We start from the raw sequence: 25,813 nt of genomic DNA, 5'->3' as shown, positions 1-25,813 counted from the left end.
ATTTTGATACAAGATTCTTTTAACAATGACACTAACAATGACAACACCTGATTTGAACACATTTCATATTACACAGATTCATTGTTATCAGGATATAAAAAGGACCATTTTTGGACAGTAGATTTGTTATCTCAGCATATACTTGTCAATATAATGTGGATACAGATACTCCAGTATAATCAAAACAGTGCTACCTAGTAACATCATTTTGAACGTAACTTACCATTCAACTTGACAGAACAGAGAATCATCATACAAAAGGACATTGATGAACCTTAAATTACTGAGAGAGGCAGAGAACTATAGTCCAACTCAAAAATATGATTTCAAATATAGTGCTAAGATTGTCACTATCTTTGTAGCTCAAGGGTTGCATACTCTTCCATTAGACTTATACCACTAAGATAATTAACTGAGAACCATATCCATATACAGTATGAACATTTCACATGCAGAGAAAATATGGGTCAAGTTGTACACCAATGCACTTGTGGCTCTGTTGAATACAGTACTATTAGTTGTAAGAGACTAACAGGTGTTTCAGTGGCTTAGCTGTAGTATTTTGTGAGTAGCCTATTATACACTTTCAACTACTAATATGAAACAGTACAAAATATGTGTGTCAGGTTCAGCATGTACATTTTACATGCTGAACCAGTGAGTAAAATCTACTGAAATGTGACTACAGAACAAAAGTACAAAGGGCCCTTTTGACATTTTTGAAACCAATGCTCCTTTTCATCACCCTTTTTAATAAGTCTCCCATTATACAAGATAATTCCTCAAGGAACGCAGGCTAATAGGTTCGTCCTCCTCAGTTATCCCCACACTCAGGGCTCTTCGTTTTGTTTGTCTCCGCAGCTTGTTTTGAAGTCTGTTGGAGTGTGACCCAGACTGCCTCCTGAACGGCTGACCTGCGCTGTGAGACACTCTGGGGAGCCGGTGGTGACAAGTGTTCTTGTGCATGTTATCTGGCATTGTCAGTCATCTGCTTTTCTGTCAGACCCGGCGGAACACCTCAAACAGGGAGGCAACTGAGTGCATGCGGTAGAAAAGGTTCAAAGGAATGGCAAAATTGAGAACTGTGGTCCATATGCTGAAACCAAATGTCTCTTGTTCCAACCCGTTGTCGTACTGTGGGCGGCAGCCAAAGGCAGGAAGGATCCACAGCTGAAAGAAAGACAGAAGTTAAAGTAGAAAGGTGTACTCAGTAGAGTGCAGATCTCTGCCAGGTGTGTCTGTGACAACTACTGCTGTATTGTGTGATAAATTAATACAACCCACAATTGGCCATCCCCTATATAGACACTAACAAGCTGCAAGACCTCGTAAAAAAACACTTCATTCAAACTCAAAAACAAGCGGCAATGTATACAGGCAATTGGCTCAAAGTCATGGTATTAGACACTATATACAATCTTGCCAGTAATAAGTGTACTGGTAGGTTTGTTAGCTGTTAGCAGTTAGACAAACAAACAGCCCATTCTGTTAGCGTTAGCCGGACACATCGCAAACTGTTATCCTCTCACTGGGGGTGAAGAGATTAGCAGATGGGGGGGGGGGGGGGGGGGGGGGGGGGGGGGGGGGGGGGGGGGGGGGGGGGGGGGGGGGGGGTCGGAGAGGCACTCAGCCGTGTTATTACTAGTGGCCCCAACAGGCCAGAGGCCGGTTAAGATTTGTGAGTGAGGATTCAGCAGGAAGTCAATGGCAGTATAAAACAAGCAATAAAAGGTGTGAGTGACATTCACAAACTGTTTTATCACCTTATGAAGTTGTTAGCAGACAGTTGAATATATCTGAAGGATAAGAATGCCCCAATCTGACCTTTTCAGTTTAGATACCGATACCCGTCCCATACCGGGTGTCAATCCAATATCAGTGTTTAGTTATTAGGCTGTATGCCTCACTGTGTGGAAGTGACTGGGATCATTCTTCTATGTGTAAGGCACCATCAGGCTTGACAGTATGTATACAGTATTTAAACATAGACTTAATCTACCCCATTGTTACCGACACCCAATCCAGCTATTTGAGTCAGTATCAGCCCAATATCGGTGTCGGTGCATCCCTGTTAGCAGACATTAGCAAGTCGAGTTTCTGGCAACCTCCCATCTCCCTCAGCTCTGCTCTTGAAATAAATATCTGTCTCTTTAACTGCTGGATATATGTTCACCAGCTAGTCACTAACTTCTTCTGTCTATTGGGCAGTTAACATACAATAGTTTCTCTGACATGTTTGATAAAAACAGCTGCCAGCCATGTCTGGAAACAAGGTCGATGAGAGTGGTGAGGGTGAAAACAAAAATAAAAGCTAAAACGCTACCTGAGGGTCTCTACGAGTGATCTCTGTCACATTACACATCGTCATTTGAGCCATTGTTAACAAAGAAATTAGGTGATTTAGGTTCTAATTTTAAGTGTGAATTTGGTTAATTAAATGATAGAATGTTTCAGATAGTAGATTGCTATTATTTTGAGTTTTTACACAACAAAGTCCCCTTCAAATTAATTTCATCTCACCTACATTCAATTATCAAGTTGACAAGTACAAATGCCTACCGAAATGTTGCACATTATCAGGAAGACTGCGATGTTCTTCAGGATTTGCCTCTTTATATTTGTGGGCTCCCTTTTACTTTTTTTCCCCACAGGCAGCGGCACCTCAGAACGGTTTCCTCGGACATCTGTACACCTGTCCGCTTTCCTCCTGGTCGTTCTCCATGGTGACACAGGTTCTGTCTGGCGTCTCGTAGGCTCGGTTGATGATGCCGTCGTACGGTGGGGACAAAGAGGACGTCACCGAGAAGATTTCTGGAGCAGCTGGTAACTCAGGGTCCTCCCCTCTCTCCATCCTCTTGCTGGCGATACAGGGACTCTACGACAAAGAGGTTCTGGATGTACTTCTCCAGCACAATGAGCAGAGAGTAGATGAGGTTGGTCCAGCGGTAAGGAGGACTGCTGTTGGTGCCAAATACAGCCCACTATGCTGCACCAAGACATGAGCCAGGAGCCAATAGAGGACCCAAACAGCAGCTCTGTGTCCAACTGTCTCGACGGGTTCTTGGAGGTGTCCAGTGGCATGTGGTCCCGCTCGATATATGAGCAGACCTGAAGCACCGGCAGAGCACATGAACACCAGCATGACAATGCCGTAAATATAGAACATGGAAATGGCTGACTGACGAGTTTGGAGGGATTCTTCTACATGGGTGACGTAGACCACCAGGATCCCGATAGTGCTGGCCCAGTGCAAGTAGACCCAGAATGGGGCCTACGGTCAGGCCTTGGGTTTTAGTAGCCAGCCTCTTACGGTTTGAAGAAAGGTCAATGGTCCTTCCAATGTTCTTCCACATGACGAAGAGCATGGCAGAGACAAAGATGTGGTATTCGACGTTGAAGGGATAGAGATAGAAGAGGCTGCTGGAGAACATGGAGCAAGTGCTGGTGGTGCAGTTACAGTGGGGCTCTGAGTGCACTGCAAAACAAATAAAAACAGATGCAAATTCGTGAGAAATACATCTATTTGTTATGCTGTCCTAAAATAATAAAATCACATCCATCTATCAGGACATAACACAATACTATACTAGGAAACCAAACACATTAATATTAAAATAAACATGAGTAAAAAGTGATTAAAAAACAGTAAAAAATGATGCATAGGATCTCACAAGACTAAATGTAGAACATAGCAATACATTGTGTACAGTTCAGTAATATACCTCACTTTCCAAAAACACTCAATGAATGAAAACATATCTGGACCATACCTCTGTATGTAACTTCATTTTAGCGATTCAATATGATAAATTATTTCAAATATGAATGCTTTGAAAGCCTTCAGACAAAAGTATTACTACTGAATCTAATCTTGAATGTTTCAAGAGAACCACTTTGAAATGCAGATTAGGTTTCATTGACATCCTTTTGCTCCGGTGCAATCTTATTTAAACAGGAACTGCCTTAGAGACAGCATCAGGAAGCCCACATATCTATTCACCAAGGAAGTGTTTCCCAACCTTTATGCTGTGTCTACTTGTCAGTGATGTACATCTACTAGTTGTGACCACTTCAACCACAAACACTTGTTTTATTGCAATCATTTTTAGAGGTCTGAAAGTGTCAAATTAGCAGTAACAGACCAAAGATTAGATGGTAGTCTGAAAAAATATACACAATCCCAAAAACTGTAGCAGAAATATCACAAGAACAGTCTTGTGACCCCTCCATTTTTTTTTTCAATCTATTATCTGCCACTGCTCTACATTCAATGAAGCCTGAAAGCAAAATATCTCCAAGCAAAAGAGGGCCATTTAAGTAACTTATTTGAAAATGATTTATGGTATTTACGTTTTATCTCACAACCACTAGGCAACCAGGACAGACACTTCTTTATTGACATTGTTTTTAATACTTTTAGATTTGTTATGAAACTTAAATCTGAAGTAACTGTAAAGGTCAGTATTTTTATTAGTTTTTACTAAAGTGTGACTTTTGACAGCAGCCTATAAAATGAAGTTTGCCCGTCATGTTTGATGGGCAATATTCATTAGTGCTATTCTACTGATTTTAATTGGACATTTCACTCATTCGCTAAATGTCTAAATGTCTGAGCATCTTAGATGGTGATGACTTTGCAGTTTTTAGTCTTACCCCCTGTCAAGGCCACCATAACACGATATGGTAATTCTGATCTCAACAAAACCTTACCGTGTGCCCCCCCCCCCCCCCCCCCCCCCTACCCCCCCCCCCCCCCCCCCCCCCCCCCCCCCTTTCCCCCAAAGGCCACCACTATGGTACTGCAGCCTTTAATTAAAAAGGGAACAACAGTCAGGGTGCAGCCAGCCTCACAGTCAGCCGGATATGAGGAGGAGCAGCCGAACCCCCCAACCCTGAGCTTAGATGTATCAGTTACTGTAATTGCAGCACCCTTGGGAGTTAGTAGCCTGGGGACAAAGCCGTCTGAGGTCAAGCGGGGGGTTGCCAAGGAGGGTGGTGGTGGCTGAAGTGTGGGGAAAGGGCTGGGGAGAGGGCCTCAGCACTACCAACACTGTGTGTCTCCTGAAACCTAATAGAGAGACGTTCGACACAAACAAGACCCACTGGGCTGCCGAGCTAACCTCCCTTCCCCTCGCAAAACCCTCCTCTCCTTCCTTTTTCTTTCATCCATTGAAGTGAGCTCTCAAGTGGACTATTGTATTTGTCTTCTAGGTACAAGTCAGCAATCAACCCCTTGGCCCTTACCAATAGTGAGGTTTCCGTAGCCCAGGGCAGAGAGTCTTCTCTTATGGTTGTTTAAGAAGTGCTCGGCTTCTGACATCACGCCGTTGCACCAGAGGAGGAGGTTGGTAAAGACTGCATGTATTACACCAAATCTGAAGAGACAAACAGTTGAAAACAAGGTTGATGAGCAGTTAACTAATAGCATACGGCAGTGTTATGATACAATATGTTGTTGTCGCTGGTGAGATGTATCATGATTGTGGTATCAAAACATGCTTTTTGACAACAATTTAAGTTTTGTAACATTATAATATCACACATATTTCACATACCTCTCAAATGTTTCAAAGCTCTTGATGACATCCTTGATGTGAAACCAGAGAAAATGCACCTAAACAAAACACCAAAACCAAGACACAAAACCTTAATATAAAAAGCCAGACAAAACATAATCCAAAATATCACTTAATAAAACATATTTCTTAGACAGCAAAATCGATTTAAGCATTGTTTAAATCCCTTCATCAGAAGGATTTTTGTCAGTTACACTCAAATAACACGGACAATGACAGGATTATATTGTTGCAGTGACTCTGTGCTCGCCTCAACAACAAAGAGCACATTATTCAAAGACCTGGTTAAGTGGTGCACAGAAAGAAAAGAAAAAAAACACTGAAAGATTATCACTTTATTGAAATGAAAGTTGGGTTGTAAACTTACCTGTGCTATGGTGTGAGTTGCATGGATGACAGGATATACCCCGAGCACCGCCGACACACAAGACTGATAGCCAACATAATACCCGATTCGGAACGCGTCCATAATCAGTGAAAGGAGTGCAAGGAGAGTCAAACCACCTACCAAGAAAAAAGAAATAAAGATCAAGTTGTTACTGCCACACTTTGGCTTTATAGCCAACAAATCTTTTCAGGTTTTCTTTAAACTATCAAACATAAATCCTTGTATATATTATGGTTTTCAGATTCTTAAAGAAATACCCTCTGTCATCTCCAAACGCATGGAAAAGAACAGCAGTTTGCTATTTTACGCTTTTACTGCTGTAATCTTGCGCGTAATCTTTCAAACTCACCTCTTATCCAGCATGTGGTGGCGTGGACGTCTTTCTCGGTCCGCGTGTCCTTCTGTCTGTCCCGCACCAGGATGTACCACATCATCCAGATCAGCTGGAGGATCATGAGGCAGGTGACAAAGGACAACAGGTGCTCTTCCTTGACAGAGGGGCCATGGTGCGCAACAGCCAGCATCAACGCCGCCCCGATCAGCAGCAGATTGGTACCGTACTGACCGCTGAGGATCTCTGCGTTCTTCCTCGGATAATCCCCTGACAAACTGAGTTTTAGTTTGGTGAAAATCTTCTTGTCGGGCTCGGAGCTGGACGACGAGGAAGAACTGTGACAGTACTTGTTCAGACACATAATATCCAGGCCGCTGTGTTCCACCATGGTGGGAGACATGCAGAAGAATTGCAATGCCGGGAGAGGAGTAAAGTCAAAGCCACGCGCTATAAGAGCATTTGGGGGAGGCCAGGTGCCTAACCTGTTGCTACAAGGTGGGGATTCAGGCGAATAGGTACCGTGCCAAACATGCTAATTCAATCTTCAAGGTCCGGCTCAGTGGTCACGCATAGTTTCAATGTCCAGCCTCACTGAGGATGGACTTGATAGATGCCATTGTCATCTTGTAACCATGAAACTGAAATTTCTGGTCGTGTAACAGGCTCACTAGGAAAATGGTAGATTGCGTTTCACTCTTTGGTGATCCCAGACCCCTGTCCTCTTGAAACTCCCATATGTTTCAGAGAAATCACTGGGCTTGCTGTGCCAACCATTCACTGCCTAAAGAAGCAAAAACACTAAGCACGGAATTATCCACAACAACAGAAAAAAACGAGCTTCGCTCAAATCCACCTCTTCGGAGCAGCTGCCAGACAGTCTTTCCAAGTCTGCTGAAATCCTCTCAGGGTGGCTATCGGGTGTTAAGCATACAGTCCTGGATGAGATAAAAGGGAAGATGACATCTCACAAACCTGCGATTTTTACAGGCGGAGGCAAGTGACCTGCCCTGACAGCGCTTCAAATCCAAGTGCCACCTCCTCAAATCCTTATGTCCACTTGTGGTAGCTAAAACTTTGCTCTCAAGGTGAAAAAAAGTAGGATCAGATTTCAATGTTCGAATAAACAATGGCTTTTTGTAAGTGGATGTCAACAATGAGAACACTGAGACCATCAGCACTGAGAGCTCTTATGGATATGACCAAACTCTAGTCCAATAGAGTGGGCGGATGCGCGCAATCAGCATAACAACAGAAGGACTGCTCACACAGATTGAGAGATGATTGGTGTGAATGTAGGATGATATGGTAATCAGGGCCTTTGAATAATTGCCTTATTTTAAAAAAACAAATATGGCTCCATTTTTGAAAACCAACCTATACTTAAAAAAAGTGAAACAGAATTAGTGAAATGGACACACGTAACACAGTGGCTTCACAATAGCCCCTATTCAACTTTAGGAGTCTTCTCAGTCCCTCAGGATAGTGAGTCAACCTAGTCCAGCAGCATGACTCAGAAAACATAAAAAAAAAACAAGTGGGTGGTGGGTGGTTGTAATAGAGTGAGGACATGGATATTTGGGGGTTAATTGGTGCAAAAAATAAACGGCCACTAGTTAAAGTGTTTATGTGAACAGCAGTAATCCTGATTTATTACTATTATTTCCAAAATAAAAGTTTCTATACTCATATTAGTATCCATTGATTTCCATTTATTTTAATCATTTTCATTGTATATGTTTGTAAACGGTTAATTATTATGTATATACCACAAACATATATATATATATATATATATATATATATATATATATATATATATACAAGTCCAATTTAGGCATCATAAGCATAACCTGATGGCTTCATGCAGCACCACACCTGGCATTAAATACATGCTCATAGGACAAACCGCAATTATGTTTATTTTCCATCGGTAGCACATCGGAGATCTTCGCCCGGTACGTGGAGAAACCCATGCGCGCAGCTGTTGTTTTGTTGATAGGCGTAAAATGTGTTTTGAAGTTGGTTAATAGTGAAAAGTGAGGACAAATTGGCTTTGTTTAAACTTTTTTGCTCATCTTTGGGACCTCATTAACCTATCGCGAGGGACACTCCACAGTGGCGTCACGAGGGTTGGAGAGATGATTAAGCTTTTCTCCTTAACAGCACATCAGCTGATGTCTGAGTATTGATTTCTTAATCACTGAGAATCAGCCCGACAAAGAAAAGGAGTAAGATCTATTCATTATCTGGGAACTTTAATGGGCGATCGACTAAATCTAAACATTTTTGATTTAATCTGGAAGTGTTTAAATTAGCTCTGTTGTTTGCACTCCAACGGCCCCAAAACAACCTAATTTAATCTGAATGCAGTTTAAGGACAAACCAAAAAGTGATTAAGATTTGTTTTTTGTTATTGTCTTTAAAAACAAATGCGTATTTTTCAAAGCTGAAGATTTTTAGGTGCTTATGTCCAATAGTGAGTAGGTGATGTCATCTTTTAAAATGTGCCATATTGTAGATTTAAGAGCCCAACATACATTTAAAGGTAGCTATAATATAACACTCTGAAAGGACATTTTAAATGATGCCTTATATGTTTATGTGTATCATAACCCTTTTAAGTCAATATCTGAATACATCATCCACCACTGGCATGTGTGTTGACCATCAGTAATGAACACACTGGAGGAATGAGCCAAACTGAAAAAAAAATATTAAGAAGTGATGATTACATTTAAAAAAAAAAAAAAAAATCATCTTAGTGTATATCCAGTATATGGGGTCCAAAGTTCAGAGAAAAATGTTATATTAGGCAAAGGTTTTGCTATATCAGAATGATTTTCTAAATATAATTTTACTTTTTTATACATATACATACATACATACATATACACACATACAAACATATATATACACATATAATATATATATATATACATATATTGTAATGGGAAACATTTTCATTATACCAATTAAAAAATGAATTCAAGTTTATACTTATTACATTTTCATAATCAGGTTTTATAGTTTTGTGATGCTGCTCGACAGTTTCGGTGTTAAGACCCTTTTTTGCCTACGCTAAGTTTCCAAAGAAGCGGCACGTGTGGTGACCTTTGTCCACGCAATAGCCACTTCTCTATTTGAAGCACCTTCCTGTTTAGCAAAGCAAGTGTATCAGACACTTCTGCAGGTGTAAGATCATGTTAGATTAGCCCCCCTCCTCCTGACCTCCTCTTGGCCTGTCTAACCGATGTTTAACCATCTAACCTCGATGTAAAGGGGAAGAACCCTCAGCCCTCCTGTTTATGTGTGCTTAAATATACAACTCATCTTGTAATGAGTTCTTTCTCATGCCGACTGACTGCATACGATAAATGAACCTTCTCTGCCCAGAGAATAAAATTCCCAAAGACAAGTTCTGTTTCATAGTATTCTTTGTTTCAGCACCTTTAAAAGACTCACGGTTCAGCGGGTATAATAATTTCCACCACAATATATATATATATATATATATATATATACACACATACACACACACACACACACATACATACTGACATATTTATATATTTTGGTCTAAGTTAAGCTTTTAATCAAGTTTTGCCTATATTTTGGATTCAGTAGATGTTTTGAATCCATAGATGCAGTCTCAGGTCCATCTTCTACTGTGGCAGTTTTTGTATTATTGATTTGTTCAAGGTTATGCTTAGTCAAGCATTACCATGTATATAAAGTAGTGAAACTAGTTATAAAACTTTATTTCAGAAAAAAAAAACATTTTACAGAATATGAGCAGTCAGCATTGTGAACCACAAACTGCTTAAGAAAAAAATAAAACAATTCCAAAAAAGTTGTTTTATTAACAGTTATGAATGGCGGAACACCTTTACTCCGTTGCTTATACACATTTTTCAACATTTAAATACAAAAGGCCATTTTCACAGCACATTTTAACGCGGGTCACCGTATGAAAAGCAAAGAAATAAATAGCACACTATAAATAACAAAAAAAAAGTCAGTTGTTTGCTTCAGTTTCAGGGTCCTGGGGCCGTATTCATAAAGCTTTCTAAGAGTTTCTTAAGCAGAGGAGGGAATGGTGGAAAGAAGAAACGGACGCTGAATGACAGTAAGTGAATGAATCACTAGATTGTATTACTGTAATGTTTGAGGTTGATCTCATTAGAGATGCACTCACATCTCCCACTCAACACTAAAACACCAGAAATGAAAGTGATCACAACACAACAGATATTTGGCAACTGGAAAAATGCAACAATATTTGCTGGTTTATAGATTTGCATGCCGAATAACGCTGCTATTCATATAAACTGGACAGCAATCACAGAAACGGATGAAAGCTGAGCCCATCATGTCTAAATAGAGCCTAAATTCTATGATAACAACTATCGATTTCACCATTTCACTATGCATTTTTCTTTGGTTTTTCTTTCCAATCACACATCTTTAAAATAATGTGTCATAGAGCAACAGGGTCAACCCCACCTCCTCACTGAAGGTAAACGTTTCTGTCCCTTCCTTGAGTTGCTCTGAGAAGTTTTCTAAATCCCTCGTAAGCTAGGACTCCTTGCTAGAAATGCTTAGGCTAAGTTCTCAGAGTGTTTGTGAATACGGCCCCTGGTGTTGTGAATGGTGGCTCAATGTCATACCTCCCTGAAACACATTTAAACAGAGCAGACCCATCGTTAATGTTATCAGTAACCGCAACAAGCCAAATGTCTGCTGTGAAAAAAACAAAACATTGTTTTGGCAAACAGCACAAAACAAGTGCTGTTTGCCAAATGCTCAACACAATGCATCACACTTTATTGACATTGTCATCATTGTTTCTTTGGGGAAACACATCAGTGACAAATCATAAACTGAGATGGTTAAACTCTCACCGACACCACAGTGATCCTACTATGCTGACCTGCCCAGCCAAAAGCATCGATACCGACTGACCACAGCTTTTGCTGTTTCAGCAGAGGGGTCTACATCAATCAGCTGCAGGTGTATATATAAGCAATCTTAAGTTTCAAAAGACACATGTTGCTGATTTTGAGTGAGTATTAAATGTTTGGTGTTGTTTAAGTGCATGTGTTGCTAGATTCAGTTTCAAAATGTGGCCATACACCATTATGGTCAGTGTGTGTGTGTTTAATTTTGGTGCTGGAATGTCTAAGGATTTTGGCAGAAATTGTCTTACAGTGCAATGCAGTTTGTTGATTCGGTTGTTACCTTGTCATTGCTTCAGAGATATGTGTAGGTAATGGAGCAAAACTATCACAAGAAAACTCAACATTGTGGATAACAAGATTATGTAAAGTTCAGATTCTTCAAATACGAAGCGTTGGTATTAAGCATTTAATGACACAATATTTCACTTTCACAATGTAAGGCCAAATAAAAGTTATTTATTAAAAAAAAAAAAAAAAAAAGACATTTTGTGAAACTCAAAATGACAGCTTTAAAAAGAAAAAACAAAGCATTATCCTCACCTGTCACATTCATCCAAGCAAAGAGATGAACATGACCACACCCATGAACTGTGTGAAGAGGATGAGTGGAGTGAAGAAGGACCACACGGGCCACAGGGCCATGTTTAGGCTGCAAGGAAAGCACAATAACGCTTACAAATATGCACAACATGAATTAGTATTGATGAATCATACATTATTGATTAACTAGTTTTGCATGTGACAGCTTCCCACTTTCTTCTAATCAGTGACTCCAATCAACCATTTAAGCGACACAAATCGTTATGACAATGTGTTCATAATTTAAACAAGGTGGATTATCTAATCACATGACAATCTAGAAAGGTGCACTCAGTAGAGTGCAGATCTCTGCCAGGTGGGTCTGCAACGTCCACAGCTGTAATGTCTACATCCCGTCTACACTGCAAGTGTATCAGATGGGTTTTTCACAGGTCTCACACAACAGATACGCTCTCATTTGAATCTATGCAGGTGTCTGCACCAGCTCTGTGCAGGAACACGGCTCAGCTTCGCTTCATGGTGCAACCACGACCTAAGACTTCCATTCTTTCAACAATAAGCGTGTAAAAAATCTGGTGGATGCCCAATTAAAAAAGGCATGGAAAACACCTGCATTACAATATTCTAAGCCATGCTCACCCACACAGGTGTGTTTAATACTGTAATTTCTTGTTAGTATTGGACGACATATATGTTCGGTAAGCTAATATCATTTCACTTCTAATCATGCGCCCAGATAATTTAAAACTGCACATTTAAATAGGAGAGGTACAGGAAGTCAAATGTTCTTTAGAAAGATGTAGAATGCTGTTCTACTTTCCTTGGTCTCTAAAAGAATGTCCTACAGTTGATCTGTTTTTTGCTGTTTTACCTGCAAGATGCAGCGATAAAGGCTGCAGTGGTGACCGGAGGAATGGCAGGGTACTCTTGGTCATAGTGCTGGATGCCTTTGAACCACTCCAGGTACACAATGCAAAACATGGCGAGAGACAGGCAGATCCCGAGGAGTATCAGACCCACATTGAACCACCAACTGAAAGAACAGGGGTTGACAGGAGGAAGACTCATTTAAGACCTGAGGGCAAGGTATAAAGAGTGGGTGAAGCTTTTGAAATACAGAAGATGGGATCGTTAACAACACCACAAACAGCTTCTAAGTGTTATCAGACACCAGGGGTTTCATTGATACCATGTACCATGATGATGATTTGTATCTATGACGATGTGTACAGGTAATTTATAGCAATTCTCTTGACTCAATCACCTTTTGATATCGTCATTCTCCATGATGTTGTGGAGGAAATCCACGTAGTAGGTCACACTTATAGATGCCACGATCCAGAAAATGGAGTGTCTGTTAATGCGAGGGAGAGGTTTAGCATCTTTTTCCTCCTGACCTGAATGGCAATAGAAAAGAAAGAGTTTCAATTCATTAGTCTACATTAAGAGCACGGTGACTTTAGAAAAGTAGAGATCCAACTACGGAACAAAACAACTTGATTCATAACAAATTACACTTAATTATTACCCACCGAAGTGTGGCAACAGTCTGAAAGTGGTGTACCAACAATTAGATGAAGGTAATGTTCAACACTAACACACTTCATGACTCAGTAAAATGAAATACTAAAAGATAGTAAAAGTGTTACAGTATGGTACAGAATTTACTACTAAATATGACTTTTTTTTCTTGTTATAACACAATGTGCCAAGTCCCCAACATACAGGTTTAAGGAGCTTTTGAGGTGAAACCGATAGCTATCTTTGAGATGATCTTACTTCTCAGAGAGGTATTAATCTCTATAATTTACTGGTTGATTAAACGTATCAGAGCCCATTGTTGGCTGTTGAACTGCTTCAGCACGCAGGTCTACTCTGTGCAGAGTTCACAATGAACTTCGTGCCCTAGACAAGTAGTTGACCTACATATACGTTATTCCTGGTGGTCCATCTTGGATACAAGATAATATTAGACCAAGTCATCTTGCCAGAAGGATCACTGACTGTATGTAAACTGGGAAAATAACAAGCCATTAATAGTAAAAAGGGTTAACCACTTGATAAATCTTTTGCCTATTACTTATACTACAGCTATTAGTTTACACTGTCAAAGAGACAGCCCTTAGATTGAAGACAGTGTAGGAGTGATTCCCTGTATTGTGTTGCTGAGCTGGCACAGCATTTGCTGCTCACAGTCAAAACAATCAAGAATTGCTGTATTTCTGCCAGTGAAGGCCTCAGAGTGTGTCCACCATACAACCAATAGCATAGTTTTGTGAAGGCAAAATGGCAAACTGTCTAAAGATTGTCAAGCAAGTTGTCTAACGTTACAAACTGGCAATTCAAGAGATTTAACCTATAAAAGTTAGCTTTCCTAACAATACTGTTAGCTCAAGTTAGCTAGCAGGCTATCCTTCTTTGACACTGAGCTAACGTTACAGTGTTAGTGTCCAAACAAGAGCTAACGTTATATTCCATTTAACGGTTGTTAGCTCTGTCAGAAAACTAGTCAAAGTTAGCCAACAGTGTTAGCCGATACAATCTTTCTGGGGCTTACTCTTTTCATCTTCGTCCCCATTTGTCGTTGTTTGCATAAGAAACTCCGCATCTCTCTTAAATCTATTCCGCAAAGTTGCAAGCTCACTGTCGTTAAGCATTGTGTTGATGCTATCTTTAACTTACACTAGCTCTAAAGGCTGACTAGTGATCAGAAGGCACTTCCTGTTAGACAGAGTCGCGTTTATATGACGCACTTGAAAACGACAGCTGTAGTTTTTTTTGTATAAGGAATAACAGTTTAACTAATGTCAAGGCATAGCTAAAGTTAAACAAACAAAAAAGTAATGTTCATTAGAAATGTATAGAAGTATACAAAAATAAATAAAGTATGCCAAGTACATGGGGGTCTTCAAAAAGTTTTACATTTGAGTGCATATTTTCATCCTTTAAATTTCCTTTGATTTTATTTAATTCGTCAGTGTATTATATAATGTTTGTGCAAATGAATAATCTAAACTGACAATGTCCCTTTTGATTTATAAAACAATGTTAAATCCCCCCCATGTATAAATACTAAACTTGGCTAAGAGAAGCAGGTTATTCAATAGAAAACTCTATGGGACCAACAATATAGGACTTGTGATGCATACACTAATCTCTACACTTATAGTATGATTACAGTGAATGATTGTTACATCTAGCATTTGCCAAAAGAAAAATATTACTTCATTAACTGTACTCTACTACAGAACACTACGTCAATCACTTGAATAAAGAACAGCCATGAGTTTTGGAGAACATTTTCCACAAAGACCATCTTGACACAAATCAGAACAAGCTCAAAAGGGTAACTGAGGATATTTGAATGAAAAAGTCTAACAGGACACACTTGTTCCCATTCCACAAAAACGTTGCAAAATGCATAGTAGCTGGCTGTGTTTCAACGTTTATCTTGAATGTATACTTTTACATAGCACAGGCAAGAATCTGACACTACTGATACCTTTCTCCTATTTCACTCTCAATTTCAATCTGGCACAGACTGCAGAGAAGAAAAGTGAATACAACTTGCTGCTACCACTTATTCTATAGCAAACAGTCACAATATACATTCTGATGCCAGTTTATTAGGTACATCTAAAACTAATACATTTTTAGTAACAGTCCTGCAGTGAGTCCTAAATCATTTGTTGGCATCTGTAAATTGTTGTACTGTTGGATAGTATTGTGTTATACTGAGTGAGGTGTAACCAATATTAAAACACCTGTGTTTATATTAATGTGGTAAAATCTTTTTGGGAAAACATGTTGAGTTTTGCTCACAAACAGGTAAAGGTGACACGGTCATAAGCTCCTTTGCATTCTTGAGCATTTGTTATTCCTGTGCAGATGCACCAGATATGAGTGTAACCTCATACTTTGGTTTAGATTGGTAAAAGAAGAAATACCTGGCCATGTTTACCACCTCCTTAAGATAGCACATGGTGTACTCACCGCTGTACAGTGCTTTCTGCAAAACAATTAAGCAAGATTAATGGAGGAAAATTATGAATGCTAAAACCAAATGCAACTATAAGACAAGTAGAGAAGAGTCTTAGAATCCGCCATAAGCTACTAGTCATACCAGACCAAGTAAAGGCTGTATTAAGGGTGTGTTTTGACAAGTTAGTTGACTATTAATGATTAAATATAAGCTCTCAAACATAATTTAACAGTAGCACAAGCAGAGAAGGATCATAAAGGCTTTAGTTGTAAAACTTCTGACTGTATTGAAACAAGCAAGTGTTTTATTACTTAGGACTTCAACATTTCATCTTAAAGAGAAAATATGTTTCTTCTTTCAGAAATGGCATTCTCACTTCAATACCCAAGAAAAAAAAAAAATGAAAATGGCATTGTTCAGATAGTTATGACTGCCATTAAGACCAACGTTGAGTGAAGAAACTGCCCCATAAAAACACATGGCCAGTTAATCCTGCAATATCAAATGGCACAAATAAAATGTTGATCTCAGATTTGTTTTGCCACAGCAAAGACAAGCTTAGTGTCAGTTGTTCTGGACTATCCTGTGGGGTCTGGACTCAAACAAAAGTATTAAGCAATATTGAGTCACACTGTGGACTAGAAAACACTATTTTAATACCAGCAAACTTGAGTAACAGCTTGACTAATACCCAAAGTATGCAATATACAATTACAAGTAAGTAGTGTGATGAATGAGCATCAGTGTTAAACCTGCTGGGATTAGCAGAGCTTCATAAAGCTGGGCAGATTTCCTCCTGTCTCTGTGTGTGTGGTGTGTGTGTGGTGTGTGTGTGGTGTGTGTGTGTGTGTGTGTGTGTGTGTGTGTGTGTGTGTGTGTGTGTGTGTGTGTGTGTGTGTGTGTGTGTGTGTGTGTGTGTGTGTGTGTGTGTGTGTTTTACAGGGTAAAGGGGCTGCTCATTCTAGCGGTGGAAAATCAGACAGCATTAAAACTTCACCTGAGGCTGACACCAAGCGTCTTGCTTCTATGGAGCTTCTGTGTACCTGGCCAAGTGAACCCCGTTCGGGGTGCCGAGGAATGTGCATTAGCTTCGTCCCGTGTGAGAGTCAAATTCACCTCAGGTGCACCTCTCCTATTTCCCTTCCCCCACTCCAACATCCAATCCCACAGATAAGGTGCCATTTCCCAGCCTTACCGTGGGCTTGGAATGTGGAACAGAGCAGCCGTCTATCACAATTGTCATTTCATACATAAAACAATACCGACACGTTGTAAGGTGATTTGTAACAGAGTCTTCCTCCTGCTGACGAGGCCACTGCAATCAGTAAAGCTACTGAACGGGAACAGGACAGGTAATTCAGTTATAAAATTATTTAATCTTCGAGATTAGGTCATCTGTACAAAAACATCCAAGGGAGGATGGCAGACAACTATATAGGGCTTTTAAATTTCAAAAGTCTATGAACAACATACATTTCATGCCAGACGGGTGAGACAAACATGTCTACTTTACAAGTCTAACTCTTTCTTTCAAGACTCGAAATTTGGGATTGCTGTTGATCTTCTTGTTGAAAAGTGCAAGCACATCCTCCTCTTTTTTAAAATTCGCATCACCAGTGAAAGAGTAGTACGCTGCCACAACCTGTAAAAGAGAAATAAAAAGCTTTTTAACATCTTAATAGACACCTGAAAAAAAACAACCCCACATACAATTACATTTTTCCAACGTAACTCACATAATTCAGTATTTTATGAATACTTTTCAAAACCAGGTCAGCATTTATAGTCTACAGTTTATTTTCAGGCTTATTAAACATTTTGAAATGCACTGAAACCAGCGCGTCGCTGTGGCCTGGAAGCCTATTTGCACTACTAACGTTACTTTATTTGTCAACAGAACAATACTGTTTTTAGACTATAGCCTAATTAGAATTTGTACTACAGTATAATACATTTCAAATACAGTATACACAATTATACACAGTAGAGTAATTTGATTTGTACAGTTTTCCCAAAAGTGTTTGAAACAGCTACACTGTATTTTTAAATTCAGTAAATAGCTAAGTTGTTGGTTTCACTACTTTTTATTAGCGTAATAAACACAAAAATGATAATTACATGATAATCTGCAGGAGAAAAAAAAGAAATGGTAGTAATTATCATTTGCCTATAGTGATCCATGAGTATAAGTACTACTGTAATACTTAGATGAACACGGTGCTGCTGGGATTAGAAGTCAAACAGTCCACAGAGCGTTTATAACGCTCCATAACTCACCTTCTTCCTAAGTTTCTTCAGTGGCAGTTCCTGGTCAGCTGATTCTCTCAGTACTGCTTTGATATTTCCCTTCCAGTTGAATTTGCCTGCAAGTTAATCAGAGACTTATTAATACTTAAATTAGCTGTGGGGGGGCAACACTGACCCCTGGTGGCTTTTTCTATTCATTTTACATAATTTATTTCCTGAAAGATGTCAGTCACAGTCATGTCAGGATCCACGTTACCTTTGGGAACTTCTTGATCCTCAGTCTCCTCTGAATTGACAGAAGTGTCTTGGTCAGCTGAAAGACAAAGACTTTTTTTTTAAATATACATAGTAATATAATTAAATATACATATGTACACTTTCAAAACACAAGCGCACACAGCAATAAAACAGACAGTCTAATATCTCAGTAATGTGTTTGTATCTTTTATGATTCATTAAAAGATATAAAAAGATGCTTTAAAGCAACTGATCATATAATACTGTAAGAACAGCATTCTTTTTAGAAAACACCGTACTTGTCTTTGACTTCTTGCTGGATGTCTCTTCATCGGCACCATTCTGCTCTCCATCGCCGTCTTCCTCAGAGCTGTGCTTTCTCTTTCTGTCATTTTTCTTCTTCTTACCTTCTCCTGGCTCTTGTGCAACCGCCTTATCGGCACCTTTCGCAACCTTCCCATTCTTCTGCTGACGGGCCTCTTTGCGCTCCCGTTTGTTCAGTTTCTTCTTATCACCGTCTTGATGGCCGTTCTGCTTTTCATTCCCATTAGAATCCGCTTTGACTTTGGCGACCGTCTGCTCGGCTTCTTTAGTCGCCTGGGGGGCCTCGGGAGGCTGTCGGATCATAGGTCAGTAATGAAAGTCAGTTGAGATATTGAAGACATGAGGAACTTCCTTTTTTTTTCCATGACTACATTTTATTACAACCAGATAGTATGAGGAAAACCATATACACAATAACCTAGATGTTATATCATCTGTGTGAGATAAAATAAATCTCTGTAGCATGTTTCTAATGTACATCAGGGCCACTGGAAACCTCTAACTATTTGAACTTACACTAAAAACTTGTTCACTTTGATGTATGCTGACAGACAGTGATAATGTGCACATGGGAACAGCCAAACAACAACAAAAGTAACCTTTAAGCAGAGTAACTTACATTGTCAGCTGCAGCGAAGATGTCCCACACTTCATCATGAAGACTGGTGTTGGCTATTTTAAGACTGTTTCTCATCCAGTTCTGAGGAAGACACCAAAAATAGATATTGATTAGTAAATGCAGGCAAGCCAGTTGTTCATCACACAGTGTGGATAATAAAACAAAATGTATTGGTAAGTAATACTAACCTGGAACTTAGCCTTCTTTCTTGGGACATTATCATATGAACTGACTTGCTGGAGCACACCCTTTAGCTTAGCACTGACTCCAGGTTTATTCATGGCGTCATGGACTCTCTTCAGGGGGGGGGTCATCAAGTTAGAAGCAACAAAAAACCACAAATACAGACAGTAAACTGGGATGTTTATCGTTTCCCTCCATTTTACCTGGATCCACTGCTGCTGTTTCACATCTCCTTTGTTTGCCTTAGCCTCGAAGCCTTTGCCTCCATACTTCTGGTCTTCACTGATACATTTAACGTGGTTCTTGTAGTCATCACCCCTGTTCAACACGTACAGAGAGACACCATTTAACACACTGAGATTAGGGGGATAACGCTACGTGGGTTAAGGAAACATTAGCTTGAGTAAACCGAAAATTACCAGAAATCTTTTCCACAATCGATGCAGGACAGGACCTGGCATCCCCGGCACATGTTTACGTGTTTATCAACCTGAGCTTTTTTCAGGGATTCGCCACAGCCGTTGCAGGTGAAGAACACCATTTTAACGACACGTGTTTCTTGACTACACCGTATTTGAGTTAACCGAATGTGCTAACACAGACAATGCTAACGATACCAACGTATACGTCAAACCGAAGTCGGTGCAATCCTCGTGCGAAAGCGGGACCCGACTGTCCACAGCGCTGGAACGAGCTAAAGTTAACCAAAGAAAGGTAGAGACGAGATGTTGCTCTTCTAAACGCTAGAAGCTGATGTTTATCAAAGCGTACAGATGCGGTGAGCCTCGAGTTGAATGCTACAAACCGCCTGTTCTGTTCCATTCGTGGGATGTTTTCAAAACACACGTGATCACACCATGAACAACATTAATAGTCTTCCGTGTAAAATGCAAGTTGAGAGATGTTCCGACCACTGTGAAATTAATATTGTCCAACGTTTTTTTCCTCTAATCAAGAGCTAAATTGCAGCCAGTTCATGAGCTAGTTAAACCAATTTGACACCATAGGCTGAAAGTCTAAAAATAATCATTTTATGTTGTCTGCTTTTAGGCGGAGCGAAATACGGATTGCACCAGGAAGTGAGGTGACGTTTTGACGCTGGATAAAGTGACCCATCATCCACATAAAAGGTGGACTTCTCAGACGTAGGTTTGTATTTATGTTTCTGGAAAACTTTACTGAACTAACGACATTTGAGGCTTCTATTCTCGTTTGTAAATGTAATTCTTCAGGGATCTGGTGCTGCACCGGTTCACACTGCGCGTCGTCGAGGTTGGTTAGCATAGCATTGCAGTTAGCTTGTTAGCCGTTTTCGTCCAAATTTTTGCATGGGTGGTCTCGTAGGACAGACACACTGGAGTCTGCGCGGTTGTTGAATTATCTATAATATTACCATTTGAAAAATGAAAGAGGCATCGCTTGCGTCACTTTTTATTTGGTGATATGTCAAGGATAAGCTAACCAGAAAAATAATTAATATTTCTTTAATAAGAGATTTGTTGTTTTTGTCATGTTGTGTCCCCTAAGAAAGTGTTTTGATGGAGAAGTTGGAGCTGGGCGATTCAGCAGCTGATTGACCATGGACACCCTGTCCAGCCACAGCTCCTACCTCCTGCAGCAGCTCCAGGAGCAGAGGATTCAGGGTCTGCTCTGTGACTGCATGCTGGTGGTCAAAGGTGTCTGCTTCAAAGCCCACAAGAATGTCCTGGCTGCTTTCAGCTCCTATTTCAGGTGCTTTTATGTGGCATGTCAGTGAATCTGTGGCATATTTCTTTCCTTATCACATAGCTAAGTAATCATATGCAGCTCTTCTACAGTAACATAATGCTAAAAATACTGCTTTGATCTTTCCAGGTCATTATTCCAAAATTCCCCCAGTCAGAAGAATGAGGTGTTCAACTTGGTCATCCAGGATGTCAGTGGCATCGGCCAAATATTGGACTACATGTACACCTCCCATCTTGACATCAACCAAGATAATGTGCAAGCACTCTTGGACATTGCTCAGTGTTTGCAGGTTCCAAATGTTCAGAGCATGTGTAATACTTTCCTCAAGCCTTGTCCTCCACCAGTGGAAATCACATCATTTTCTCTTCCGGGCATGCTGAGTTCTGAGCATGACTGCCTCTTGGGGAGCAGTAGTCTTCCTCATGATGTTGACCTCCACTGTCCCTCTGAAACCCCGAGGCCTGGCTTCAGTAGTGATGTGGACCACACCAAAAGGTTGCCTGTTTCTGTGCCTAATAGCACCTCAAACTGTGACACAGCTAGCAGCACTCAAGCACCTGTAGAAAAACAGCTTGTCCATGGCTACAAGCTCCGTAACTTCTATAGTAAGCAGTACTTTAAACAAAGTGCACTTGAGACTAATAGTGCAGCCTTAAATCAAGGCCCGTGCCCTTTGGTGCTGGTGGAAGAGCAGCCGTGTCAGCTTGGGGTCAGCCACACTCCCGTATGCTCAGGAAACACAGTTCAGCCCAATCCTCCCTGCACATCTGTGGCAGTCGTAAAGAACCCCGTCTCTTCTTTAACACCCTCAGATAATTTAAACACCCCCAACGCTAACTCAGCGGACTCCATGCTCAACAAGCCAGTGCGCCCAAAGAAGGCTGTGTACCTGAAGAAATACAACTACCTCCGATCTCAGAAGGCATTGGAGGAGATGTTTGCTGAATCAGTGAGTGAACCCGTCCTCAGCTGTCCCAAAGAGAGTCATCAAGAAGAGTCTGTGGTCCAGACTGAAGCTTCAGAAGCTCCCGTTGAGGACCTTAACTCAGACAGAGAGCAGGTTACAGAGACGACAACAGATACACAACTTCCCAGTCCTCCACCTGTGAACCAAGAAGAGCAAAATCTGAAAACTTTGCCAGAGCCACCGCAGCCGATAGGAAACAAGCAGTATTGTTGTGAGGTGTGTGGGAAGATCTTCAAACACCCGAGCAACCTGGAGCTGCACAAGCGCTCACATACCGGTATTTACTGATTAAACTGGCCGTATAATCACACATGGTATACAATGACATGTTTCCGTAATAATTGTAATTTAGTTCTAGTAATATTTTCAGAAGAAAACCTCAATTTTTTTTTCTGCAGGTGAGAAGCCCTTCCAGTGTAATGTTTGTGGGAGATACTTCTCACAGGTATCGTCTGGTGTATTATTCTGATTTGAGTTATTCTTAGATGGGAATAATATATTGAGATATCTAACTGATTTTTTTTTTTACAGGCTGGAAATTTACAGACACATTTGCGGCGACATTCTGGAGAGAAACCGTACATCTGTGAGTTATGTGGTAAAAGGTATAGTACCTTCTATGTGTGCAATTTCCTCATTTACCTTCCCCCTGTATAAGTATTTTTTGTCACTTTGTTGTGTATTGTATGTTTGTGTGTCTTCCTTTACTTATTGCAAATGACTACTTACTCATGACTAGTTTACTAAAGCGTGACTTGATTTCAGGCATACCAATAATGTTTAGCCAATAATTAAGAAATTGAAGAATTTGTGGATATACTGGACTAATTAACCAATTACAATAGATTATAGTTTAGCCCCAGTGATATGATATAATATATAATAGTCTCTACAGTTGCCTATGAATTGAATATTCATCTGTGTTTTCCAGCTTTACTGCATCAGGAGATGTCCATCGTCACAAAGTGGTCCACACAGGAGAGAAGCCACATCTGTGTGATATATGTGGTCGAGGTAAATGACTGCTCTCAGCAGAAGCAATTATCTTAATTATTTCTTTTATCCATCTATATGTAGTTCTTACATAATGTCCTCATTCTTAAGTTGAACCTTTATCAAGTATTAATAGTAGTGTGAGCTTCTTAGTCCACAGATACAGTTGGAAAATTGTGACATATTTTGTGTAGACTGGTGATTTTTATTTTATTTTTTTCCACTGTGCTTGTCTTGTACCTCAGGATTTAACAACTTGAGCAATCTCAAGGAGCACAAGAGGACTCACACCACAGACAAGACATTCACATGTGACCAGTGCGGAAAATCCTTCAACACGCACAGAAAGCTTCTGAAGCACAAGGCTCGTCATGCCGGGGAAAAACCACACAGCTGTGCCACATGTGGTAAAGAACCGTGTCTATAGTGTTGAAAGTCTTATTCACATTGATTACACTGCAGACATAGTTGTATAAAACACTATTCTAGGCTGAAACAATTAGTCAGTTTACTGGAATTTAATCTGCAAATATTTTGATAATTGATACGTTATTTTTTACGCAAATATAAAAAAATTGTTTATTGGTCTCTAAATGTTCTGCTCCTCTTTATATCATGTGACTGCAAACTGCATATCTTCGGGTTCTGGACTATTGGTTGGACATAACAAGCATTTTGATGACATCACTTAGGGCTTTATTTAAAAAAAAAAAATGTATTCAGTATAGACTAATGTCTGCACCGTGTTTTACACTCAATATGTGTTCTTAATTATTTTAGGGAAATGCTTCATTGGCTCAGGGGACCTGCAGCGTCACATACGGTCACACACTGGTGAGAAACCCTACATCTGCAACGCCTGTGGAAAGAGCTTTACCCGCTCTGCCATGTTGAGGAGACACAGCAACATGCACTGCAAGGGGGCTCCAGCCGACAGCCCTGCTACAGACAACTCTGACCCACCTTGTAGCTCAGATGGAGTGGCCACATTCCCCAAACCCGTCAGCCACAGTAAACCTCCTGCAACCAGTGAGCAGCATTTCCCCGGCATGATGCCCCATGCAGGGTTAGAGAAACCCTTGCCGACTACTACTTCACCACCACATATAGAGACTCCACCTCCCAGCATCCACCTCAGCCCGGCTTCTACCCCCACCCCCCTTCCTGAGCTGCGCTCGCTGGTACCCCATCACCTCCTCTCCTCCAACCACCAGGAGAGAGGTGCAGCCCCGGCGGCCACAGACCACATGAAGCTTGCCAAACCCCACCTGTCTCAGGAGGTTGTGTACGGTCCGTATGTGGAGAATGGGAATATGTCAGTGGAGATGGGCAGAGGTGGGGTGGGCAGGCCCTACCTCCCTCCCACAGACAATCACTGCAGTTCCCTCACGTCTTCTAGCAGGCCCAATAGTGGCTCCTACAGGTCCACTGAAGGCCAGTTTATCTCCAGTGTAACTCTGTGGGGCCTGGCAATGAAAACGCTGCAGAATGATAATGACATGGAGCAGTAAAATGTTGCATCTTACAAGATATTAGATAAACACAGCATAGCCCGTTCAGAGGTTGTGTACTTTTCACTGATATTGAATTAGTTTTGATTGATATCACCTGGCTCTTGATTGGTTAAACTGACCTGTAACGCACACACACACACGGTAGCTCCTATGTCTCCTGTGATAAAGCAAACATGAAATAGTAATATGATTTATTCATAACTGGAAATGTTTTATTTACGTGTTCAGAGTTTTCACCATGACTCCCAATCAAAGTAAGAGCTTCCTAGTTTTTTCTTAAATGAAAGAAACTTTGACAAAATCACAATAATTGCTTTGCACTGCTCTTAAAACTTCCAATGCTCCAGTCAGTGATGTCACAGCAGCTGTGCTCCTTCAGATGTCACCAAGTGTATCGACCTTAAATATAGAGATGCAGCGCTGCAGCAGTATTTTGACTTCTGGGATTCAGTGTGCATTTACCTCTTAAGGTTGTAAACATCCCAGGATGCATCTCAACTATTTGAGGTGTTAATTACACTTTCACTTTGTATATACTGCACTGCACTTTAACATGTACAAATGCATATCTATTTTCAACTATCAGTGTCAAATGTGGCTGTATTATATTCATATGAGAATAAAAGATGTACATTATATTTAATGTTCACAGTTGCCCCGTTAATGTTTCAGACCTCAACAGTAATGCCTCAGTGAACAAAAAAGTTTAACATTTTACATTTCTTTGAAATCAAACCAAAATCAAGCACTCATCACTGTTATGGTGCTATGTGAGGAGAATCAATGATCCCCATCCATATATCTGTTACACATGCAATACAAAGTAGGACATATTAACTATCTCATACCATGAATGTGGAAACTACTATTTGAAAGCTTATCACACAAAATCATTGCTACATATTATAGAGTGATCAGATATCTTTTTTTTTAACTGGATATTCATGGACACACATCTGGAAAAGGACATCCTGATGTGGGTTATGATATAACTAGAACAATTCAATTTAACATGAAAACAAAAGGTCTTCTATATTTGTTACATGGTAATCACTACACCAGTGTTACCTGTCACCATTATTGTGTATGTATGCTGTCTAACTGTTACAGAATGAGACCAGGGCTAATGCCATTTTACAGATGAAAGAGACTGATGAGGTTTACCTGATTTATTCAAAAAGTATTCAGATTAAATGAAATGGCTGGTGGCGGTAGCCGCGACT

General features: G+C 40.3%; 4 protein-coding genes across 7 annotated transcripts; 1 reads left to right on the top strand and 3 right to left on the bottom strand.

Moving 5' to 3' along the window:
* Positions 1-936: 936 nt before the first annotated feature.
* otop1 (otopetrin 1) lies at positions 937-6,686 on the bottom strand. The gene is given in 11 exon segments (XM_068720587.1): positions 937-1,170; positions 2,560-2,667; positions 2,669-2,839; positions 2,841-2,978; positions 2,980-3,087; positions 3,089-3,244; positions 3,246-3,475; positions 5,245-5,375; positions 5,556-5,614; positions 5,944-6,080; positions 6,314-6,686. Coding segments are annotated over 11 exon segments (1,782 nt in total). The 3' UTR covers positions 937-999.
* Positions 6,687-10,027: 3,341 nt separating this feature from the next.
* tmem128 (transmembrane protein 128) lies at positions 10,028-14,511 on the bottom strand. Of its 2 annotated transcripts, XM_068720570.1 has the most exons (5): positions 14,354-14,511; positions 13,061-13,193; positions 12,668-12,829; positions 11,797-11,905; positions 10,028-10,969 (listed from the first exon to the last, which is right to left on the bottom strand). In XM_068720570.1, exons 1-4 carry the CDS (start codon positions 14,451-14,453, stop codon positions 11,806-11,808), a joined length of 495 nt encoding a protein of 164 aa, XP_068576671.1. In that variant the 5' UTR covers positions 14,454-14,511; the 3' UTR covers positions 10,028-10,969; positions 11,797-11,805. The 2 variants fall into 2 exon arrangements, with proteins under 2 accessions (XP_068576671.1, XP_068576670.1); XM_068720569.1 differs by having other exon boundaries at positions 10,028-11,905.
* Positions 14,512-17,134: 2,623 nt separating this feature from the next.
* lyar (Ly1 antibody reactive homolog (mouse)) lies at positions 17,135-20,234 on the bottom strand. Its single transcript, XM_068720556.1, has 8 exons — positions 19,808-20,234; positions 19,592-19,706; positions 19,394-19,501; positions 19,206-19,286; positions 18,562-18,877; positions 18,282-18,338; positions 18,056-18,141; positions 17,135-17,420 (listed from the first exon to the last, which is right to left on the bottom strand). The coding sequence occupies exons 1-8, from the start codon at positions 19,927-19,929 to the stop codon at positions 17,283-17,285; spliced, it is 1,023 nt and encodes a 340-aa protein (XP_068576657.1). The 5' UTR covers positions 19,930-20,234; the 3' UTR covers positions 17,135-17,282.
* Positions 20,235-20,467: 233 nt separating this feature from the next.
* Positions 20,468-25,228, top strand: zbtb49 (zinc finger and BTB domain containing 49). 3 transcript variants are annotated; one of them, XM_068720553.1, is made up of 8 exons: positions 20,468-20,537; positions 20,916-21,119; positions 21,243-22,360; positions 22,482-22,528; positions 22,615-22,688; positions 23,015-23,097; positions 23,322-23,483; positions 23,857-25,228. In XM_068720553.1, the coding sequence occupies exons 2-8, from the start codon at positions 20,968-20,970 to the stop codon at positions 24,585-24,587; spliced, it is 2,367 nt and encodes a 788-aa protein (XP_068576654.1). In that variant the 5' UTR covers positions 20,468-20,537; positions 20,916-20,967; the 3' UTR covers positions 24,588-25,228. The 3 variants fall into 3 exon arrangements, with proteins under 3 accessions (XP_068576654.1, XP_068576655.1, XP_068576656.1); XM_068720554.1 differs by having other exon boundaries at positions 20,506-20,533; XM_068720555.1 differs by lacking the exon at positions 20,468-20,537 and adding an exon at positions 20,590-20,660.
* The last annotated feature ends 585 nt before the right edge of the window (positions 25,229-25,813 follow it).

This window comes from Cebidichthys violaceus, unplaced genomic scaffold (assembly GCF_023349555.1).
Source record: "Cebidichthys violaceus isolate CVI_PGR_0920_01 unplaced genomic scaffold, fCebVio1.0.p SCAF_25, whole genome shotgun sequence".
Classification (NCBI taxonomy): Eukaryota; Metazoa; Chordata; class Actinopteri; order Perciformes; family Stichaeidae; genus Cebidichthys; species Cebidichthys violaceus.
This window is presented reverse-complemented; position numbering and strand designations above follow the sequence as displayed.